At 38.1% G+C, this 25,320-nt stretch overlaps 2 protein-coding genes across 3 annotated transcripts in view; one reads left to right on the forward strand and one right to left on the reverse strand.

The window, feature by feature from the left end:
• klhl26 (kelch-like family member 26) overlaps window positions 1–243 on the reverse strand; it is a 48,189-nt gene extending 47,946 nt beyond the window's left edge. Inside the window, exon 1 of one of the 2 annotated variants that reach the window (XM_079844508.1) lies at window positions 1–243. The gene's annotated coding sequence lies outside the window, so the exon portion shown is untranslated. The other variant, XM_079844507.1, reaches the window with a different exon arrangement.
• On the forward strand, window positions 45–25,242 carry ddx49 (DEAD (Asp-Glu-Ala-Asp) box polypeptide 49). The gene is made up of 13 exons (XM_079844509.1): window positions 45–461; window positions 2,538–2,661; window positions 2,754–2,839; window positions 4,717–4,838; window positions 6,597–6,784; window positions 10,465–10,605; window positions 16,380–16,455; window positions 16,540–16,616; window positions 16,708–16,805; window positions 22,377–22,451; window positions 23,341–23,429; window positions 23,504–23,575; window positions 24,994–25,242. The coding sequence occupies exons 1-13, from the start codon at window positions 347–349 to the stop codon at window positions 25,108–25,110; spliced, it is 1,380 nt and encodes a 459-aa protein (XP_079700635.1). The 5' UTR covers window positions 45–346; the 3' UTR covers window positions 25,111–25,242.
• The last annotated feature ends 78 nt before the right edge of the window (window positions 25,243–25,320 follow it).

Below are 25,320 nucleotides of genomic sequence, written 5' to 3' on the forward strand. Positions count from 1 at the left end.
CTGCACGCGCCTCTCACCCTCGGCTCGACCCCGCGGGTTCTCCTGCGCGCTCACGAGCGTTCCACTCACGGGCTCCTTTGGACGACATCTGCCCCCAAATAACACAGCTAATCAAAATAAAGCACTCATAATGTGAATAAAGCGTTCATATCTAGCCTGGGGAGTTTGTTTGCAACGCTTTTATCACATATAACGCGGCTCTTGACGTAAGGGGCGTGATATGCTCCTTTAGAACACGTCATCGCGTGACGGCTAATTCACGCGCCCGTCACAGTTTCCCACGAGGGAGCGTGTTATCGACTTTTAAAGGAAACATTACTAGTTTTGGACATTTTTAAAAAAAATAATGTCCACGTTTGAGTCCCTCGGGCTGCCTGAGTGGCTGATCCAGCAGTGTAAGCAGATGGGCATCAGCCGACCGACCCCTGTACAGGAGAAGTGCATTCCTGCCATACTGGAGGGTGAATATATAATATCTGTGTCTGCCTTACATCATTACTGTAAAATAACTACATCATGTTAATAACGATCGTTAAAAGTATTACGGTAATACGCGAGTGTGTGTTCACGGGCGGCGGCGCGCCTTTTCTAAACAATAACAACTACAAAACCTTTCATTATTGGTTTCATATTTGTATTAGCAAGTAATTGTGGAGGTGGTGATGTTTTTGGTTATTATTATGCTTTTATATTTCTATTATTATTTATACAACGCTGTCTGTTGTTGTTTTTAATCAATTATTTATGTGGCTGTTATCTTTTGTGACCTGAAAGATATGTGATCATGTTTATTATTTGTAATCTTATTAATGAACAATATACTAATGAATATTAAATGTGTACCTGAAATTCGGTACCGGGATTTATGGATACATCTATAACTGTGTAGAAACTGTAAGTCATGTATAGAAGTGTTATTGACATTATGCCAGAACTGCCCTGCTCTCTGTCTGTTTACTGTAATATTGACCAGTAAATTGCAGGCTTGTAGCTACTAAATGTTTTCTTTTTAATTCAATTTCAATGAAAAATGTCCCTCAAATTCTGTGTAGTGTATTTTCGGGTAATCAAATGAAGCCATAAAACATTCATTTATCTTTTAACTTAATTAAACAAACTTTTTTATATTATATATACACAACCGAGCTTTATACTGTCAAAATTAAAACATGGAAGAAAAAATGTGATTTATTACTTTCAAAATAAAATTTTGATCATTTTTATTATATTAGTGTTAGCATTATTATTACACTGAGGCGTATCTAAATTCTACTGTAATATATTTGTCAAGTTAAACCAGACTTTTATTTTGACGTGTTGCTGTGAAGATCTTGAGTTTCTGTGTTTATGACGGCAGTTTTTCTCAAATTAAACGGTAAAATGCTGATGAAGTGACTCTCAGAGCGGCTCTGGAGATGACAGACATGCATTCATGTTCTCGTATGAGACGGAAACACGCTAATTTCTGTGTGTGTGTGTGTGTGTGTGTGTGTGTGTGTGTGTGTGTGTGTGTGTGAGGTAAATTAAGGATTAGTTCACCCAAAAATGAAAATTCTGTCATTAATGACTTCCCCTCATGTGGTTGGACACCCGTCAGACCTCCGTTCATCTTCAGACACAAATGAAGATATTTTAGTGTAAATCTGATGCTCTGAAAGGCCTCCATTGGCTCAACTTTACACTCTCAAGACCCTTAAAAGACACTAAAGACTAAAGTTACAAAGTCCATCTCACTACAGCGGCTCTACAATAACTTTATGAAGCTATGAGAATAGTTTCTGTGCGCAAAAAAACCCTAAATAACGACTTGCATAGTGATGACGATTTCAAAACACAGCCTCATGAACACCGCTTCTGTAAGTCAGAAATGTTAAACAAATGACAAAAATATTCAGCCAAATTAATAAACTTTTGTCTAATTTTGCCATTTTGAATTGAAATAGGCCTATAATGTAATTTATAATATAATTAACAAACAAGAAATATTAACAAAGCCGTTTTCTTCAGATTAGGCATAAGATTAATAATGAATGTGTGCATATTCTCAATTAATAATTCCATGTGTAGCTCTCAGCAAATAAAAAAGCTCAGCTTTGTTCAGCCTGTATTGGGCATAATATTAGTAATGAATATGTGCATATTGTGAATTAATTTAATAAATTTAGTTACCTAGCTTTCCTGTTAACCTTCAGTTAATTAACATGTCTATGAAAATGATGAATAAAACATACATATCAGTTAAACATGTTTACTGTCTTCACTGACAAAACTGGAAAAACTGTATCACTGACATGGTTTTCAAGTTATTGTTATCTAATTTTTTGGTGTTCAGAACATCTTAAAATGCACATATGTAGATCATAGAAATCAAAATGTGAATCGGGACTCTGTAGTACCGACGTAATTCAGAGGCTTCAATCCCTTACATTCAGAACTAATGCGACTGCTGGAACTGAGTGTGTTAATAAAGTGTGATTGTGACATATTGAACGAAACCTGAGTTGTTTTTTTAATAACGTGAGTTCTGTCTTTCACAGGTCGGGATTGTATGGGCTGCGCAAAAACAGGAAGTGGGAAAACGGCGGCATTCGTTCTCCCGGTGCTGCAGAAGCTATCCGAGGACCCTTATGGTGTTTTCTGCTTGGTGTTAACACCCACCAGGTTCACTTTTTTACATCATAGCTTTATTTACATACAGATATTTCAAGCAAATGATATAACTATGGATGAATTTTTGCCTGTTTTCTGTCCAGAGAGCTTGCTTACCAGATCGCAGAACAGTTCAGAGCATTAGGAAAGCCCCTAGGCTTAAAGGACTGTATCGTTGTGGGAGGAATGGGTAAGATGATATATTCTCAGAGCCTACTCTGTTCTGATTGGTCAGATGGCCCAGTCTGTTGTGATTGATCTACCACATACAACTCATGTCGGAAGGGGAACACCCATTATCAAATCTGAATTTTGGCTCAATCAGTAATTGTATTTTCACTGGTGAAATAGGGCTGTGCAAAAATTTTTTTTTCGATTAGTGTTTTTTGTTTAAAATGTGGTCTATTCGAAATCGATTTTTAAAGGCCACAAATCCAGTGTTTCCCCTACAATGTATTCACAGCGGCGCAGCAAAATCTTCACATGATCAGTAATATCACGACATTCACTTACACACTGTAAAGGACAGAGAGATTGACGATGGCCAGAGAACTAAACAAAAATGTAGTCTGCTTACACTTTCACAATATCACAGGGCTGTGATATTAATCTTTTTTTCGCTTCCAAGGATTAAAAAAAGAAGATATGAGGTAAAACTATTATAAACTATGCTCGCGCATCGTCTAGCACAACTTCCTTCCCTTCACAGCGCGCGCTGTCATTTCTCCTCAAACATGCATTTAACGTCAGATTCAGCACAATCCGTGATTGTTGTCAAATGCACTCTCCACTTTGGCTAAACTGCAGAACGTGTTTGATTAAATGAAAAGCACAATAATCCGCGCAATAGACGCTGTTTCCAAGTTCAAGGCAGGCGTGTGTGTGTGTGTGTGTGTGTGTGTGTGTGTGTGTGTGTGTGTGTGTGTGTGTGTGTGTGTGTGTGTGTGTAAGCACGCTGCGAAACGGACCGAATTGCACATATGCTTCGTGTGCGCGACTAAACCATCAAATACACAACAAAATAGCCTATATGTCAAAATGACAGGCTTGGAGAGTATTCCCTTAACCACAGTTTAGCTTAAATGGGCGTAAAGGGGAGAATGATTTTAGATCTGCGTCTTAAAGGGGCAGCATCTAATAAACTTGGTGACGATTGAGCCATAATGTGAATCAAAACAACAATATATTTGATTAATAAAAACTTAAGGTAAAAAAAAAAACATCATGTAATAATATTTCCCAATATTAGGCTACTGTTTTTTCTGGTATTTTTGATTAAATAAATGCAGGCTTGATAAGCATGAGACTTTTTGCAAAAACATAAAATAGTATCCAAACACTATGTTTTTTTTTTTACATATTTCCCCTTTCTCACATTTGAGCCCTTGCCCCTTAGGAACTTTCTGCACTTCCCTGCAGGTTATTGAAGTAAAATAGGCTATAAGATAGTCACCTTTTAAACTAATGAAAAGCTTAATTTGGATTTTAATGTTCAAAATGTCTATTTCTATCCACAAAACTTGCCAGAAGTCATGGTTTATTTTAATTTTTTATTTATTCCGGAGGTGCATGTCCCCGGACCCCCCGACGAGCGGCTTGGTAACAGCACCGCTGCTGGAAAAAATTCTAGGGGAAACACTGCAATCGATTTTTTTCCATATATATTTCCGCAAACATTGAACATAAGATTAATGTAAATCTAATTACTAGTCTTCTCCACTAGATGTCACCCTTTTATTGGCCTTGCACGATGTTAAAGGAGCGCTAATTGAAATGCTAATTGTTGATACCAAGAATTAAATTCCTGATATCAACATTTGACTTTGTATGGCAGCCTATGGTGACATTTCACTAGTGAAAATCCAATTACTGATATCAAGAATTCATATCCTGTGAATGAATAAAAGTCAAAACGGCTTGCCATACTGGAAGCTTCCTCAACACTTGAATACACAGTGACACGAACGCTAATGATGACGTATGTAAAAACAAGTATCTTAGGGGAACTTCAAGAGACACTTTTTTTTTATATATCATGTTTCATATTTTTTATTTTTCTTCCATTAGACATGGTCACTCAGGGTTTGGAGTTGTCGAAAAAGCCACATGTTGTTGTTGCCACTCCAGGACGACTTGCGGATCACATCCGAAGCTCTGACACCGTTAACCTGAGACGAATCCAGTTCCTGGTGACATTCTGATATATCATTTTCTAATGATTACCTAAATGAAGCCCTTTTCATGGAGCTGTTGTGTGTTTAGATTAGATTAGATTCAACTTTATTGTCATTACACAAGTACAAGTACAAGGCAACGAAATGCAGTTTAGGTCTAACCAGAAGTGCAGGATATGGATATGTACTGAATATATATAAATATGTATATGGAGAGATGGTTATTACTATAAACATAATTCACAGGTGAATATGTACAGTGAATAAATAAACAGATGGCTATTACTATAAACAGAATTTTACAGATAGAGGTATACAATGATATGTTAGGCTAAAATGAGGAATATAGCAGTGGATTAAAGGGTTAGTTCACCCAAAAATGTAAATTCTGTCATTAATGACTGACCCTCATGTGGTTGGACACCCGTCAGACCTCCGTTCATCTTCAGACACAAATGAAGATATTTTAGTGTAAATCTGATGCTCTGAAAGGCCTCCATTGGCTCAACTTTACACTCTCAAGACCCTTAAAAGGCACTAAAGACGTCGATACAAAGTCCATCTCACTACAGTGGTTCTAAAATAACTTTATGAAGCAACGAGAATAGTTTTTGTGAATAAAAAACCTAAATAACGACTTATATAGTGATGACGATTTCAAAACACGGCATCATGAAGCTTCAGAGCGTTATGAATCAGTGAGTCGATTCAGCGGTTCAGAGCGTTATGAATCAGTGAGTCGATTCAGCGGTTCAGAGCGTTATGAATCAGTGAGTCGATTCAGAGCATTATGAATCAGTGAGTCGATTCAGCGGTTCATAGCGTTATGAATCAGTGAGTCAATTCAGCAGTTCAGAGCGTTATGAATCAGTGAGTCAATTCAGCGGTTCAGACCGTTATGTATCAGTGAGTCGATTCAGCGGTTCAGAGCGTTATGTATCAGTGAGTCGATTCAGCGGTTCAGAGCGTTATGTATCAGTGAGTCGATTCAGCGGTTCAGAGCGTTATGAATCAGTGAGTCGATTCAGCGGTTCAGAGCGTTATGAATTAGTGAGTCGATTCAGCGGTTCAGAGCGTTATGAATCAGTGAGTCGAATCATGATTCGGATCGCGTGTCAAACCGCCAAACTGCTGAAATCACGTGACTTTGGCGATTCAAACCGTTGAATCGACTCACTGATTCATAACGCTTCGAAGCTTCATGAGGCTGTGTTTTGAAATCGTCATCACTATGTAAGTCGTTATTTAGGGTTTTTTTGCGCACAAAAACTATTGTCGCTGATTCATAAAGTTATTGTAGAGCCGCTGTAGTGAGATGGACTTTGTAACGACGTCTTTAGTGTCTTTTAAGGGTCTTGAGAGTGTAAAGTTGTGCCAATGGAGGCCTTTCAGAGCATCAGCTTTACGCTAAAATATCTTCATTTGTGTCTGAAGATGAACGGAGGTCTGACGGGTGTCCAACCACATGAGGGGAAATAATTAATGACAGAATTTTCATTTTTGCAGTGGAAAGTGATTGCATATTACAGTTAGAAGTACGGTGCAAAATGCATATGTAAACAGTTGGTACTGTAAATAACAGTCGGCAGTGCAAATGAGCATAATCCAGTTAAGGTATGGTAATGCAAGATGCATAAGTAAACAGTTGTTACTATATAAACAGTCGGTAGTGCAAATTGACATTCCAGTAGTGCAAATGAGTGAAGGCAGGTGTGAGGGGGGAGAGGAGAGTTCTCAGTATATGAGGGATCAACATGATCTGTTTCTGGTCAGATCATGGATGAAGCCGACCGTCTGCTGGAGCAGGGCTGCACAGATTTCACTAAAGATCTGGAGGTCATTCTCAGCGCTGTGCCCGCCAAGCGTCAGACCCTGTTGTTCAGTGCCACGCTCACACACACGCTGGAGCAGCTGCAGGGCATCGCCATGAACCGGCCCTTCTTCTGGGAGCACAAATCAGAGTAAGTCATGCTCAAAACGGTCAACAATGGGGATTTTTGCACTTTAGAGTGAAACCTGCTAGTAGGCCTGTCACGATAACACATTTTGCTGGACGATAAATTGGCCAAGAAATGATTGCGATAAGCGATAATATTGTCGTTCTGAGACCATTTTCATCTAAAATAATGATAATGGCATAATAAACGGAAAGCATTTTAAATATCCACAATAAATTAACAAAACAACCAAAACAAAAAAGCAATGGACTCTCAGTCTGTTAAAGGGTTAGTTCACCCAAAAATGAAAATTGTGTCATTAATGACTTCCCCTCATGTGGTTGGACACCCGTCAGACCTCCGTTCATCTTCAGACACAAATGAAGATATTTTAGTGTAAATCTGATGCTCTGAAAGGCCTCCATTGGCTCAATGCACTTTAGTGCCTTTTAAGGGTCTTGAGAGTGTAAAGACGTCGTTACAAAGCCCATCTCACTACAGTGGTTCTACAATAACTTTATGAAGCAATGAGAATAGTTTTTGTGCGCAAAAAAACCCTAAATAACGACTTGTATAGTGATGACGATTTCAAAACACGGCCTCATGAAGCTTCGAAGCGTTATGAATCAGTGAGTCGATTCAGCGGTTCAGAGCGTTATGAATCAGTGAGTCGATTCAGCGGTTCAGAGCGTTATGAATCAGTGAGTCAATTCAGCAGTTTGGATCGCCAAAGTCACGCGATTTTGGCGGTTTGACACGCGATCCGAATCATCATTCGACTCACTGATTCATAACACTTCGAAGCTTCATGAGACCGTGTTTTGAAATCGTCAATAATATATCCATTTTTGCTTAGTGTTACATGATCATCATGCTCTTATTCATGTACATGCTTCCAAGAGCGACAAGACACGAGAACACGCTGTGTGTGTGTGTGTGTGTGTGTGTGTGTGTGTGTGTGAGGTCCGCGTCATGTTCGTCAGCGGCTGTTCTTAAAGTGACAGTAGCACTGATGATGTCTGTCATTAATGTTCATCAAAGAACAACGGGAACAGAGAAAATTGTAGCTTTAATGATGATTAATCTATATTTCATTTATTATTTATGCAGTTAAGAAAGATAACTATTACATTTCTGTATATGTATAACAGGGAAGGCCATGGGTAAATATAACATTTATTATTTTGGGTTTATGTAAAGATTGTTTTAAGTTCACTTAAATTAAAAGTTGTTTTTTTAAAGCCTAATAAATGTTGAAATTGGGAGCTTTCAGTTATACGGTAATGTAACGTCATTAATGTTTCATAGACACTTTAGTATCAGTGATACTGGCCTTCATTCATAAAAATATGACAATACAACACATATTTAAAATATGCTGTCTTTAAACTGTTTCTACATTAATTTGGAGAGTAACTGAAATTATTACAATATCAAAATATTAAAAACGTAAAATATTAAAAACTTGCGATTAATTACAGAAAAAAGTGCGATTAATTAGTTAATTTTTTTTAATCGATGCCCAGCACTAAAATAAATAAATAGAATAAAGATACAAATCAAATAGACTGCTTTATTTTTTCAGGTAGGTCTAACAGTATTTAGGTAAGGAACTGAATTAAAAAAAAAAACCCTGAAGTAATCAAATTTAAAATAACATTGGATAATCTTCATTATAAAAACTGTAATGCAGATGAATCCATTAGAGTTACACAAGTTAATCAGCAAGAGCAGTAAGTGATCGTTTGTCTTTTTGTAGTTTGAATAATAAATACCTGCTGTCCCTTTAAGACCCGACGCACGCATGGATCCCAAACACTGTTCCTGTTACTCATTCTTCCTGAACTGGTTATGTCTGTGTTTACATTAATACTCACCAAGACTGACATTGAGACATTTTTTTAGTGTATTTGACCATTAATAAGCTGGAAAAAGGAGCTCATTTTTGCACTTGTATGTCAGAGGCGGCTTTATTACGGTATGTGTGTGTGCGCGCTTCAGATGCGAGCGCGAAATCTGCGGGAATTAGTAGAATTAACGTTATGTGAAATCCCGCGCAAAATTCAGACCAGTCACGCCAACACTAACACACTGTCATGAGGAAAAATCCAGCAGAACACTCGTTCGCCAGTATAAAATGAGTATCGTATCGTTTCAGATATTTCAGTATCGATACATATCGAAATATCAATATTTTTGACAACACTAGTCAGAATATGAGTCTGCTCCGGCTCCATTGGGCTGTGATTATGGGGCGTTTTTCAACCGAACCAGGAAAGAAAATGCCTCTGCACTCAATTGGACAGACCTACAGCCAATCAGAGCGACGGAGCGACGCATAGTCGTCAACAGAACTCAACTGCACGCACGCTGGAAGAAGTAGAAGAAGACGAGTGTAGACAATCTGTTGTAAAAGAATTTAAGGACACACGGAGTACTGACCAACACCATCATCATTTCTGAGAGAGATAGTAAAGGCGAACGCATATACCAACAAGTTCTCCGTTTAGTAAACCAGTTCAACCCAAGCGCTCTTTGGTGACTCGAGGATGACATCACTGGTGATCATCTGTCCATCATCGTATAAAGCCCGCCCTGATGATCTGATTGGTTACTGTGGAAAAAGTGAACCACTGTGAATACTTTCCGGATGCATATATAACTTCTAACTCATAAAAAAGACACTGGATTAAAGTGTTTAAGTGTGTTTAGTAGGGATGCCACAATTCGGTTTTGCATTTAATTAATAATTTTTCCACACATTCTATAATTTGCCTCCATCCCAATACTGAACAACACGACATACATTCACATCACACACTAGTGGTGGAGTTATCCTCACTGGACACTAGAGTTATTCACAATCACCAAAGTTCATTATTTGCATGTGTTTTAAAGCCTTCATTCGTGTGCATATGTGCGGTTTTAACATGCGCTTCTCCGAGCGCGCGCACTAAACGCCTGTCAAACACGTGATTACTGGACTAAGTAGTCGTCTTACTGCGCTAATACTGTCAAATACACACAAGGTTAACATAAACACAGTGGGTTATGTCTAAAGTGAAAGTAAAATCGGTGTGTGTGTGTGTATATTAGATGCGCGCAGGTCTTAAATTGACAGCAGCGCAGCCTATAGTGAACACGCTGTCCTTAAAGGGACAGTTCACCTCTAAAATGATGTCATTATTTACTCACTCTAATATTGTTCCAAACCTGTATTCATTTCTCGATGACAGAATTTTCATTTTTGAGTGAACTATCCCTTTAATGTTAATACAACAACAAAAGACAAAGAGAAAATCACTCACTGCTCTTGACTGAAGAACTTTAATACAGTAGCTTTAATAAGAATCAGTGTATATTTTATTGTGAAGTCTATTTAGTGTTTTATTTTTTTACATTTATTCATTCAATTTCATACTTAAATGCTGCTGTACAGCTCTGAGCTGCCAGTGTAAATCTGTATATATATTTATTTTATATTATACAATACACTAGGAATGTGTACAAGGTTTTTTTTTAAGTAATGTTTTAAGTTTAAGTCTCTCTCTCTCTCTCTCTCTCTCTCTCTCTCTCTCTCTCTCTCTCTCTCTCTCTCTCTCTCTCTCTCTCTCTCTCTCTCTCTCTCTCTCTCTCTCTCTCTCTCTCTCTCTCTCTCTCTCTCTCTCTCTCTCTCTCTCTCTCTCTCTCTCTCTCTCTCTCAGTGTGCAGACAGTAGAAGAATTGGATCAGAGATTCATCCTCACTCCTGAGAAAGTCAAAGATGCGTATTTGGTCCATCTCATCCAGAAGTTCCAGGATGAACATGATGATTGGTCTATCATAATATTCACTAACACATGCAAGTAAGTTTTCAGTTCCCGAAACGAATCATTACAGGGTTTATCAGTGGTGTAAGTTAAAGGAACACGCAGACTTTGTGACTTTATCTTATTCACTGCTGATTTATACTTCTGCGTCGGACCTTCGCTGTATCCTCTACGCCGCAAGTTACACGTTGGTTTTCATTTATACTTCTGCGTTGTTGTCCTCGTCAATGTGCAATTCCACATGCAGACCGCTAGAGGCAGTGTCCACCGTTAAAAGCCGCAGAAGAAGCGGCTTGTTTACATTGTCAGAGTATCAGCAGCAGTGATGGTGGCAGATAGCTGCTTTTCTTGCAGCTTGAGTTGTTGTATCTAAAACAAATGAAGCATCTCTAGTTGATTAGTAGAGTTAAATAAGACGCAATCTGGCGCTGGAGTGTGTTTGTGAAATCATGCCGAGCTCGTGGTGATGTTTTCAGTATCGGTGGCTCATGCACAGATAGTGTTAATTTTGTCACCTATTTTTAATTTAGTCTTAGTCTTAGTCTTGTGCCAAATGTCCTTGTTAGTTTTAGTCATATTTAGTCATTCAAATATCTTTTTTTGTTAGTCAAGTTTTAGTCGACTAAAAGTCTCGTCATTTTAGTCTAGTTTTAGTCAAAAGACAACTCAAGGTATCTTAGTCAAGTTTTAGTCGACCAAAAGTCTAGTCATTTTAGTCAAAGGAAAACTCAATATATTTTGTGGCAAAATAAGTTACATAAAGTACATATAACCTGCATAATGTATGTGCCTCAACACCATAGCTAAATGGTTGATTTACAGCGTAGATGCCTAAAATCAGCATTAGCTTATGAGACGATGGGCACAAATATCGATTTCCATCTTGATTCAGTATGAATTCATATGTATATAGCCTACTGTACATATAAGGAAAAATAAGTTTGCCTTTTAGCACTATTTTATTATATTTGCTTGCATTCTTTACTATTCACTATTATTAACATTTCAAAATTTCACAAATAAGTAAGAAGTTATGATCTGCAACTAGACAACATGTATATTTATTAAAGAGCCATACAGACACCTATAGTGGGTAATGGCATTACAAGTGAAATGTTTTATTTTTCCAGCCACAATATGACTCTAATGTGCCTCTTTGCAGTGGAATTCTCTATTTTAACCTTAATTAATACACTAATTGTAATATAAATAATACAAATATTAGAAGAAAAATATTTTAAGTGGTCATTAATGGACAATAAGTATTGCACAAATAGTATTTAATACCAAAAGATCTCCTCAAAATATTCAATAAATATTATTGAATTAAAATATAGGCTATTTATTTTAAAAATAGTTCAGGTGTATGGTCACATTTGACCATCAATGAGTATAAGTGTGACTTAATTAGTAAGGAATACCTGAGTGAGGGCTAAATCATCAGAGACATTAATCACCCTGCAAACTCTCACTTCACCCTGCTGCCATCTGGTAAGCGCTTCCGTAGCCTGATGGCAAAGACTGAAAGACTCAGGAGGAGTTTCTTCCCCCAGGCCATCAGACTCCTGAACTCAGTCACGTGACTCACTTCACCCCCGCACACGCATAAACATACGGTCTTTCAACATTAACATCCACATACTGCAATTGCACTGCACTTTACGTCCCTATTGTTACTGCGTAACAACCTGTAATAAACCTTGCACATTATACTTCTTTATATATACATATTATATATTTTATGTTAACCACTTATTTTTAAGTCTACAGTTTATCTCACTTATCATATCCACATATTTTTTATATTTTTATTTTTATCTTATTTCCTATTTTTATCTTTTACTTGATTTATTTATAATTCTACTTATGTTAATACTTTTTATTCTAATTTTATTCTATTTCTATTTAATTTCTTGTAACTGTTATTTGCACTGTCCATGGAGCGGACCTGTTTACATTTCACTGCCAGTTGTATATTGTGTATATAACTGTGTATGTGACAAATAAAACTCTTGAATCTTGAATCTTGAAAAACATTAATATTAATGTTAACAATGTTGCATCTCTACCACTCTCCATAATAAAATGATACTGTAAATGTGGCTGACGTAATACTCAATACACACTATGCTGTAGGCTACTGTTTACCAAAGATTGCTGCAAACACCTGTATAGTGAAGCTGTTGTGTAACTTGCGCGGCTTAAGCCATTCAAATGTACTGACACAGCGCTAGAAGTGTTGAGCGCTCCGAGAACCGCGTGACCACACGCGCGCGGCCGCGAGATGACAGGAGGAGTCTGAGAGAGACCTGTAGCCTACTCGAGCAACAGCGCAAACTCTTTCTGAATATTTTGAACAGCTGAATATTCCATCTCATCAAGAAAAAGAAGAGACAATTGTAGACGAAAATGAAGAGAGATTTTATCTTAGTTTTTATTTTATGCAAAACATTTTAGTCTCGTCCTTTTTCGTCAACAATAATGCATGTTAATTTAGTCTTAGTCAGCGTTTTTGGACATTGGTGCGGTCTCGTCATCGTCTCGTCATCGTCTCGTCTTCGTCATGGAAAAAAAGGTCGTTGACGAACATATTTAGTCTCGTCTCGTCTGACGAAATTATCACAGACCAGCGCTTTTTATCGAACGACTTTATTCGTTCCGTTGAAATCACAAAACGAAATGCACCGAAATATGTCCCTGTTCTTGATATACAATCAATGATTAACATCTTTGGTTTCAATGAGAAAATGAATAAACTTTACACAGCGGATCTATGTATTTATTCACTAACATAAAGAATCTCTGCACTACACAATATTGTGTTATATAGCAGATGAAACTATCATCCCATTTCTGGACACACACACTCCTATCGCAGATTTTTTTATTTATTTATTGACCTGAGGGAGGGGTTCTGGCAGACCAATCACAGCGCTTGCCATCCGCGTAGAATTGACGCGTCGTTACATTTTTGGAGAGGTGCGCATCAGGGTACATCGCTAGGGTTTGCGCGCATCACACAGCCTACGGCGTACACTTGACGCAGAAGTACAAATTGGCCTTTAGATAAGTCCACACACACCATTCTCATCTCCGTGCCATAACTCTGTCTGACACACCCACCGCTAGCCTAGATAAATGGCTCCAGCTAGCCTAGCTTAGCAGAAAGACTGGAGGTAAATGGCTCCAGCTAGTCTAGCTTAGCACAAAGACTGGAGGTAAACGGCTCCAGCTAGTCTAGCTTAGCACAAAGACTGGAGGTAAATGGCTCCAGCTAGTCTAGCTTAGCACAAAGACTGGAGGTAAACGGCTCCAGCTAGTCTAGCTTAGCACAAAGACTGGAGGTAAACGGCTCCAGCTAGTCTAGCTTAGCACAAAGACTGGAGGTAAATGGCTCCAGCTAGTCTAGCTTAGCACAAAGACTGGAGGTAAATGGCTCCAGCTAGTCTAGCTTAGCACAAAGACTGGAGGTAAATGGCTCCAGCTAGTCTAGCTTAGCACAAAGACTGGAGGTAAACGGCTCCAGCTAGTCTAGCTTAGCACAAAGACTGGAGGTAAATGGCTCCAGCTAGTCTAGCTTAGCACAAAGACTGGAGGTAAACGGCTCCAGCTAGTCTAGCTTAGCACAAAGACTGGAGGTAAATGGCTCCAGCTAGTCTAGCTTAGCACAAAGACTGGAGATAAACGGCTCCAGCTACCCTAGCTTAGCACAAAGACTGGAGGTAAACGGCTCCAGCTAGCCTAGCTTAGCACATAGACTGGAGGTAAACGGCTCCAGCTAGTCTAGCTTAGCACAAAGACTGGAGGTAAATGGCTCCAGCCATTAAGTGACAAAATAACGCCAACATTTTCCTATTTACATGTTGTGATGTGTATAGTTTGTGCTAAGCTAGGCTAGCGGTGAGTGCGTCAGACATGGAGATGAGAATAGTGTGTATGGACTTCTCTAACTCTGGGGGATACGGGGAATAAGATAAAGTCAGTGTGTTCCTTTAAAGGAGATCACTACTATAAGTATTCAGCTTTACATCATATGGGTGTTCAGTGGGCATGAATGCTGCCTCAAAAATTGGCATCTTGAAGAGATTTTCTAAGCAATTTGACTTAACATTTGACCTGGTAGACAAATGTCATTTTGTCATAGACTTGCATTTTAAGGAGGAAACTCAGTCATATCTAATACGTTGCGTTACTATTGATGCTCATGGCTTTATGATCCTACATCGGCATCAAAACACCGCGAATCCAACGCATTCGTGCAGCTCGCCGTCATCTCTATAGACGGAGATTACAATCCAGCAGCTGTTAGCTCAGGGTTTCCACTGGGTCTTAAAAAGTCTAGAATTTCAAAATCAACATTTTAGGCCTTAAGAAGTCTTAAATTCGTGGAATTATTCTGCTCTAGGTCTTAAATAATTTTAAACAGGGGTCAGTTGCATAAACTAAGCCATAATGTTAAGACAGTGTCTTAAGATCTAGTATGAGCCACTAGCAGTTAGGCAAGTGGCATTCAGTCTTACTTTTCGTATCAAATTAGGCCAGTCTATGTTTTTATGTAACTGATTAAAAAAAGTTATGAACAGTCTTTAAGAAAAAAATGTATGTCTAACTTGTAAGACTAGTCTTAACGGTTTATGCAACCGGCCCCAGGTCTTAATTTTCCTACGTCCATGTAACGCTACTTCTAATGCTCATTGAAATACTTTAGAATGTTTTGTTTTGTTTTTTAATTCCATGGTGTTGTAGTTCTTTCGCTAGTCCAAATATAATTCGCTTTATTACGACTACAAATGAGACCAATATGTAATTTATATTGCAGCTAATCAGCTTTCGTGTTATTATCGAGTTATCGAGTCTGTACCACAAACACATAAAATGGATTTTATTCTTCAGCTTTGTTCTTCACATTTCCGCGATTACTAAATACAACGAAAAATCAACAATGCATTTTTTGAGGTGCTGCATAATTTGTAATTTCATCGCGTAATAATGGCAAGATACCAAAATAAACTAGATTTATGCATTTGATTTGTTCTAGTGTCATGACTGACTCTTGTGCATCTAATATAATACATAATATAGTAAATGTAGTATCATAATTATGCAAATTTCTGGAAATTACCACCACAAATTCAATAATTTTGATCTCAAAAATCATATTGTGAAATCTTGGTGGGACTGAGGTATGGGGAAGTGCGCGTTTATCGATAAGAGTTTATCGATTTGTTCAATTTGAATAAATTACTTTACGTTGCAAGTAATTTCGTGACTGTATTTCCTTTAAATAGGTCTTAAATAGAATTAATAATGGTCTAAAAAGTCTTAAATTTGACTTGCATCTGCCACAAACACATAAAATGGATTTTATTCTTCAACTAATAGTCAACAATGCATTTTTTGAGGTCCTGCATAATTTGTAATTTCATCGCGTAATAATGGCAAGATACCAAAATAAACTAGATTTATGCATTTGGTTTGTTCTGTTGTCGTGTTACTGACTCTTGTGCATCTAATATAATACATAATATAGTAAATGTAGTATCATAATTATGCAAATTTCTGGAAATTACCACCACAAATTCAGTGCTTTGGCTGTGGACAAACAAAGAACCGATTTGAAACCAGCACCAGCACTGCCTCGGTGGAAAAGGTTTTGAATTGGGCCACTGATAAACCATCTGAACTATAAATATTCTAGCGATTGCCCAAGCATTATGTTAGCAAGTTTGCACAGGCAACCAAGCACCACTCACATTTCCAAAAAGAAAATGTAAAAATCTATATTTGATGATGATATTGTGGCGTTCCAGGAACTGTCAGATACTCACAATGATGCTCCGAGAATTCAATTTCCCCACCGTCTCTCTGCACTCAATGATGAAGCAGGTAAGTGACGCGTTATGGAGTTAATATTGATTCTCTCTCAGTGCCTAATGTCTGCTAATGGCCTTTATTTGCTTCCCCTTTCAGAAACAGCGTTTCGCCAACCTTGCACGGTTCAAGTCCAACGTCTTTAAAATCCTCATAGCCACAGATGTTGCTGCCAGGTACAGAGCTAACCTTCCTCAACACACCTCACCATCGCTCATAACATCATTTCTCATTTATTTAATTTATGCTTTCTGTTCTTATTTTAAGGGGTTTAGATATTCCTACAGTGCAAGTTGTTATTAATCACAACACGCCGGGTTTGCCAAAAATCTACATCCACAGAGTGGGACGAACCGCTCGAGCTGGTGAGTTTAGAGCTTAACATGACTGAATATCAACCCTCAGTTAAAGGAACACGCCACTATTTTTGTTAAAGGGTCACTTCAGTGATTTAGCATTAACCCATTTGTGCCCAAATTTTTCTGAATGGTTTCCTGCATATAGTTATGTTAATAGTGTCCTATGTGAACATGTTCTGCATTTATTTTTCCCCAGGTTTTAGGGTTTTTTTTCTTGAAAATCGTATTTGAATGTGCGGCAACTATAGTTGCTGGTGGGCAAATATTATGTTGTATGCACCCCTTCAATGTCAAATTTGACTAGGAGGAGAACATTTGGAATCAAACTCAAAATAACTGCTTTCAACAGTCAATCTTTATTCATAAACAAATTTATTGTGTATAAAAATCGAAGAACATTCGATGCAAACTCAAAAAAGCTGCATCTTATAATCTGTTGAATATGAAAATACAACAAACATCAAATACATTTGTCTTAAAGTGGTGGAACATAGTGTAGAACACAGGGCATTGTGTTTCAAAAAGTTCAAAAAATTACATCTATATAACAAAAATAAATAAATAGTTACATAGTATTCAATGGCTGACTGTAGTAGGTGACTTCATATAATAATGTAAATGTAAACTCATTAATTGTTTGAATTTCCCCATTATAATGGAATCGTAAGCTACTAGTCATAAGAAGAATGACCGATTAGAATGAAACGCATCCAAACTGGATGAAGGGTCCTCAATATTTTGGCCCTTACAAGACATATCATAAAATATGATATTTGTCCCTATCGAATTAAGGTCTACTATAGTAGTAGAGATGTCAGTTAAAGGGTTAAGTTATGTTTTAGGTGGGAAAAAAAAGAAGCAAAAAGCACTAAAGACCAAAAATCTTGATTTATTAACCTGTTAACACATACCCCATTTCCCCATTATATATCTACACAAGGCATTTGCCCACCGGCAACTATAGTTGCCACTTGGACTTTTGACTAAGTGTACAAAAAACTATAGATCTTGTGAAAGATTTGTTTTGTTTGGATGATTCTGGAGACCTTCACGATTATGTAGAGATCTATATGTCAACAAAAAATACTTTTTAGTAACATGAAAATAACCTTTCTTTGGGAGGGTTTGGCTTTGCTATGCTTCCTGGAAGTAGGGAGAGGAAGTTTCATGTGACAGGAAGGAAGTTAATAGCTTTTTTTCCACTTGAAATCCTTTATTTGGTTGTTTTCTTGCGTGTCATTGAGATTAAAAACACGTATACTATCTAGAAAAATACTTACAAAAGGAAAATAACAACTATACACTGCGGCAACTATAGTTGCCGGTGGGCTTAAATGGGTTAAGCTTTGTATCGGTAGAAACCCGGTAGTATATTTTAATTATAGTACTTTCCCCCCTCATATCCCCCTGAGATGAGAGAATTATGCATTTTATTTCTGGAAAAAATCTTCCGATGACGCAAATATCGTCATTTTCCGTCATCTGAGGTTTTTTTGGCCAGAGGCTAGAGACTACAGCCAGTAGATGGAGCTGTTCCTCATGTTTTCAACCGCCCATAGCGGAGGATCTCACACACAGAATGTAAATTCGCTCGCCTCGGGCATTCATAACGGAGCGGTGCAGAGCAAAGTGAGTGCTTCAACTTTTCAATGAATTCCTAAGAAAGTTTAGCTTACATATGCGATCAGAAAACGCACCAGACTGGACATGCGCTGAGAATGAGCCGCACTTCCCTCAGCTCTTACTTCCCTCTCCTGCTGAATAAAAATCTGACACTGCTGCTTTTGTTCGGTGACTTTCGTTCGGCTCACTCACACTTTATTGAAAAGACACGTTCAGTTTTTAATTGTAGTTTTTATTCTCTAACTGAACAAAATTATTGTATTATTATGAAGATCAAAACGACGGTGGGGGCGGTGTAGGGAGTGGCCTGGTATCAAAGCAAGTGCATTCTGGGAGTTGTTGTCTTTCATCCACATGAGACGAAAATACACTTTCTGTCTTTTCTCAGTCACATTTCAACTACATAAATTACAGTTTAAATACACATTCATCTTCCCAGCGCTGAAGTGCCCCTTTAATGGGCTCATTCTCCGACTTCCCTAGAGTTAATCAGTTTAGTTTGAACGCTTTGAGCCGATCTCCGGGTCTGGCGGTAGCACTGTTAGCATAGCTTAGCATAGATCATTGAATCTGATTAGACCGTTAGCATCTCGTTCAAAAATGACCAAAGACTTTCCATATTTTTCCTCTTTAAAACTCGACTCTTCTGTAGTTCCATCGTGTACTAAGACCGACGGAAAATGAGAAGTTGTGATGTTCTAGGCCGATATGGCAGGAACTATACTCTCATTCCTGCGTAATAATCAAGAGCTGTGAGCCGCCCCATGAGTGCAGCGGCGCAATGATATTACACAGCGGCTGAAAATAGTCCCAGCGCTCCCTGTGTGAGCCGCTCGTCCCACTGGTTATGTTGACGGAAGTTAACCTGTGTGATATCATTGCTCTTTGGACATTTTTGAGCGAGATGCTAACGGTCTAATCAGATTCAATGATCTATGCTAAGCTATGCTAAAAGTGCTACAGCCAGACCCGGAGATCGGCTCAAAACGGTCAAACTCAACAGTTTAACTCTAGGGGAGTTGGAAAATGAGCCTATTTTCAAATAAAGTTCCTTTAAATAAGCTTTGTTTTGGTTTTGGCTTATACCAATAGGCCGATTATTTTAATGTTAGGGCTAATATTATAATTCTATACCATGTTTCTGTAAACATTAAAGACTAAAATGTAATATTTTAAATAACGGCATTATAATCAGGGTTTGAAATGAACACCCACCAAATGCAGGTGAAAAATCCACCGTGGCGGGTAACGCATATCAACACATTAGACAATATGGCGGGTTATGATCCATAAATCACTTTGCATGGCATCGCTATCAGAGCCCTTCTCTTAAAGGTGCAATATGTAAAAACTTTTCAGTAAAATATCCAAAAACCACTAGGCCTGTGTTATATATTTTGTTCAGAGTACAAAGTTACATAGTGCAGCTTCAAATATGCGGCTCACACATTAGCAAAACAATGAGAGAAATACTGCTTCTTTAAAATTTGAACACATTGTTTTCTATAAGCGTACACACATCGACTCCAGCTGTTCAAAATCATGCTGTACGCACTCATAGTCTTTCAGTAAAACTATTTAGGACAAATATACACTCACCTAAAGGATTATTAGGAACACCTGTTCCATTTCAAATTTTTTGCAATTATCTAATCAACCAATCACATGGCAGTTGCTTCAATGCATTTAGGGGTGTGGTCCTGGTCAAGACAATCTCCTGAACTCCACACTGAATGTCGGAATGGGAAAGAAAGAGGATTTAAGCAATTTTGAGCGTGGCATGGTTGTTGGTCTGAGTATTTCACAATCTGCTCAGTTACTGGGATTTTCACGCACAACCATTTCTAGGGTTTACAAAGAATGGTGTGAAAAGGGAAAAACATCCAGTATGCGGCAGTCCTGTGGGAGAAAATGCCTTGTTGATGCTAGAGGTCAGAGGAGAATGGGCCGACTGATTCAAGCTGATAGAAGAGCAACTTTGACTGAAATAACCACTCGTTACAACCGAGGTCTGCAGCAAAGCATTTGTGAAGCCACAACACACACAACCTTGAGGCGGATGGGCTACAACAGCAGAAGACCCCACCGGGTACCACTCATCTCCACTACAAATAGGAAAAAGAGGCGACAATTTGCACCAGCTCACCAAAATTGGACAGTTGAAGTCTGGAAAAATGTTGCCTGGTCTGATGAGTCTGGATTTCTGTTGAGACATTCAGATGGTAGAGTCAGAATTTGGCGTAAACAGAATGAGAACATGGATCCATCATACCTTGTTACCACTGTGCAGGCTGGTGGTGGTGGTGTAATGGTGTGGGGGATGTTTTCTTGGCAGACTTTAGGCCCCTTAGTGCCAATTGGGCATGGTTTAAATGCCACGGCCTACCTGAGCATTGTTTCTGCCCATGTCCATCCCTTTATGTAGCCTGGATGCCAGCCGAATTTAGCCCCGCCCACAATTTTTTTTGCTCTGGCAATTCGGTCTGGACTCGCTCCATAGAGGAGTAATCATGCCCGAACAGAAACTGTTCGGACCAATGAAATTGTCAGGGCGGGCTTTAGACGATGATGGACAGATGATCAACAGTAGCGTAATCATCCACGTCATCGAAGGCTCTTGGGTTGAATTTGCTCTTATCCTAAACGGAGAACTTGTTCGTATATGCGTTCACCTTCACTATTTCTCTCAGAAACGATGATCGTGTTGGTAAGTACTCTGTGTATCCTTAAATAATTTTATTACTGGCAAAGATCGTTTACACTCATCTTTTTCTTGTAACGTTACTTAATCCAGCGTGCGTGCAGACAGGGTTGCCAAGTGTTTTTGCAATGTCGCGCACTCAAAACTATAGCCCAAAACAATAACTTTCCGGGGTGTTCTCCGGAAAAAAAATGGCGTTTGGTTGGCAAAATATGTTATTTTGGCAAGGCTGCCTGCTAAAATTCGCATTCCTGGGTTTATATAATCACATAATTGGGGTCGCTTCAACCCGCGGACATGGAGAAAAACACGGACTTGGCAACACAGTGCAGTTGAGTTCTGTTGATATTTGACAACTAACGTTACGTGTTGCTCTGATTGGTCTGATTGGTTGTGGGTCTATCCAATTGAGGTCTTTCCTGGCTCGGTTGAAACACGCCCCATAATCAAAGCTCAATGGAGCAGTACCAGACTCATATTCTGACTAGAATTGAGTATGGCCACGCCAGGCTACCCTTTATGAGCACCATGTCCCCATCCTCTGATGGCTACTTCCAGCAGGATAATGCACCGTCACAAAGCTCCAATCATTTCAAACTGGTTTCTTGAACATGACAATGAGTTCACTGAACTAAAATGGCCGCCACAGTCTCCAGATCTCAACCCAATAGAGCATCTTTGGGGTGTGGTGGAACTGGAGCTTCGTGCCCTGGATGTGCATCCCACAAATCTCCATCAACTGCAGATGCTCTCCTATCAATATGGCCGACATTTCTAAAGAATGCTTTCAGCACCTTGTGGAATCAATGCCACGTAGAATTAAGGCAGTTCTGAAGGCGAAAGGGGTCAAACACAGTATTAGTGTGTGTTCCTAATAATCCTTTAGGGGAGTGTATGTACTGACTTCACCCTAGGAGATTGTGTATTGTGCAGTTTTCAGTAGCAGGTTTGTTATTCTGGCTTTAATAATACTTCATATACAGAAATAATATAGTTTATGCACTGTTTGCACTGTTTTTTTTACATTCATTCGAACTCAGTGATGCCACTTTGCTCATTCTTGAAGTGAACGTTTGCCTTCATTGTAATTAAATGAACTGTTTTGGACTGCCGCCTTGAACTTGAGAGTGACCGGTGTGTGAAATGTCTGCCGTGCGACCAGTTAACGCTTCCCTAGGAGACAATTAAGGGCCGGTTTGAACTAATTCAGGACTGGACCATGTGTTTTATAATGTCCTCTTCCTGTTTTCCAGGTCGAAATGGTGTGTCAGTCACTCTCGTCACACAGTATGACATCCACCTCATCAATGCTATCGAGGAACAGAACCGTAAGTTCACTAAAACTGCTTTTCTCATTTAAAGAGCACTTTAATATTCTCTTGTGTTAAAGGGATAGTTCACCCAAAAATGAACATTAGCCCATGATTTACTCTCCCTCAAGTCATCCGAGGTGTGTATGACATTCTTCTTTCAGATAAAATCTGAGTTATATTACAAAAGTCCAGGCTAATCCAAGCATTAGAATTTGATTTATAGTTGCTCTGTTTTTGAAGTCCATAAAAAGTGCATCTGTCCGTCATATAACTGCTCCACGCGGCTCTGGGGTGTTAATAAAGGCCTTCTGAAGCGAATCAACGCGTTTGTATAAGAAAAATATCCATATTTAAAACTTTATCAAGTAAACTTTCGGCCGACCGCCTTCCGTGTTAAATTTATGGAAAAATAGTTGAAAGTTTCCCTGCCGATCGAAAGACTAACGTAACGTCATGACGTCACGAACACATCTTGAGTTTCACTTTCAACATTCAACACTTTTCCACGGAAGGCGGTCGGCCGAAAGTTTACTTGATAAAGTTTTAAATATGGATATTTTTCTTACACAAACGCATCGATTCGCTTCAGAAGGCCTTTATTAACACCCCAGAGCCGCGTGGAGCAGTTATATGACGGACAGATGCACTTTTTATGGACTTCAAAAACAGAGCAACTATTAATCAAATTCTAAAGCTTGGATTAGCCTGGACTTTTGTAATATAACTCAGATTTTATTCGTCTGAAAGAAGAATGTCATACACACCTCGGATGACTTGAGGGTGAGTAAATCATGGGATAATGTTCATTTTTGGGTGAACTATCCCTTTAAAACCACTGTAAATCCAAGTAATACTACAGGACTTTCTAAGAGTACATTTATGATTTACCGTTCTCTGTGTTTAGAAGCGAAACTGAAGGAGTTTCCTGTTGAAGAGAAGGAGGTGCTGAAGATCCTCACCCAAGTCAACGTAACGAGACGACAGTGTGAAATTGTGAGGACTTTTTCAGTATACGGATACATTTTATACATATTCAAAATCTTACAATATTGTTATTTCTGTTATAGAGGCTGGAGTCCACTGATTTTGATGAGAAAAAGAAGATAAACAAAAGGAAGCAGATGATTCTGGAGGGGAAAGTGAGTTGGTTTATTCTAAATGCATGCTTTAAAGGTGCACTATGTAAGATTTTTTGCAGTAAAATATCCAAAAACCTCTAGACCAGTGTTATATATTTTGTTCATAGCAGTGTTAATTTCGTTGATGAATAATTTTCGTCAACGACCTTTTTTCACTGATGAAAACGAGACGATAACTAAATAAAAACTAGTGTTGGATGACAAAAACTATGAGGAAAATCAACTGTCATTTTCATCAACAAATAAAAACGAGATGAAATGTTATTGAGGGATTAGGGAAGCGGCTCAATCAATTTTTTATGAACTTATGCTGATGAATAATGACAGTGTTTACTTTACCATGTTTATATAGTAATATGTTTTAGACGGTTGTAACAATGCATATTTATCTCCTCATCTGAACTTGAATGAGCTCCTGCAACTGCAATAGAGGCTCAGACATTTCAAAATAAGAGTCCTGGTGTATTTCCAGCTTGTTTATCATTAAAAGTCACGCATTATATATTCGTTTTTGCTTACACAATAAACTGTGTTTAATTTAATTCCCATTTAATTCATAGTCATGAGGAAAGAGCAGTATTTGACACATATTCAATAAAGTATCAGGGTTATAATAGTTCACTAAAACCATTAAAAAAAATCTTCATTACTTGAAATAAAATAAATGTTAACTGAAATTAAAATAATAAATAAACAAACTTATTTGAAGCTTCAGCTTAACCTGATATGGCCTACTGACTAAAACAGAAGTAGAAAGTTATAAAAACTATATAGATGTTTTTAAAAAAGTGAATTGAGCTCTTTCGTGTATTTTTTAATGTCAAAAACAACATTATGTCAAAAATGTCAGTTCAAGTGACAGTCGTTATGTGACGCTTAAATGCTTAATATATTACAATTTAACTAAGCTCATTAGATTCTAGGAGACTAAATCTACTGTACTCATGATATTTAGTCGACTAAAACTAGACTAAAACTAAAAACAATTCCTGTGACTAAAACTAAATCAAAATATTACAAATGTTTCCAACTATTTGTAAATGATGAGATGCTATTTTACCCGAGGAACATGTGAGGGCGTGGCCTGTCGATGACATCATCCATCAACATGATTTCTGCCCGAGTCCCGATTCTGAGCTGAAGACCACATGACCCGTGATTCCGCACTCAAACGTGATGTCATCAAACTGCGCCTTTGTTTTGAATAGGCGACCTCTAGCGGACGGAAAACTTACATACTGCACCTTTAAAACATATTACACTATTAGAAAACATTATAGATTATCAAAAAAAAAGATAGAAGCATTATAGAAATAGCCTTTTTGTGTAGTTGTGATGTTTGTGGTTCCATTTGTTTCTTCCTTTCTCATTTTTTAATACATATAATGCATAAGAACCTTGTTTTATATCAATCACAGGATCCAGATTTGGAAGAAAAAAGGAGGAATGAACTTGACAAGATCAGTAGAAACAAGAAGAAAGAAAAAATTCAAGAACGCCTCCAGAAGAAAAAGGAAAAGAAAAAACAGGAGTAGACTCTTGAAGTGCGATCGTGTACATTTACTGTGTGTGTATATAGCATAAACCAAGTGTATAAAATATGTGATCAATATTTCAAAATAAACAGCATTTTAAGAACTGTTGAGTGTTCCTAAATGAGTAAATATTATAAATGTATAGACTATTATTGCCGTAAATATCACGATGCAGAAACTGCCGTGATATTGGAGGACTTTTATTTTGAC

This window comes from Gobio gobio (genome assembly GCF_949357685.1).
Source record: "Gobio gobio genome assembly, chromosome: 19".
Classification (NCBI taxonomy): Eukaryota; Metazoa; Chordata; class Actinopteri; order Cypriniformes; family Gobionidae; genus Gobio; species Gobio gobio.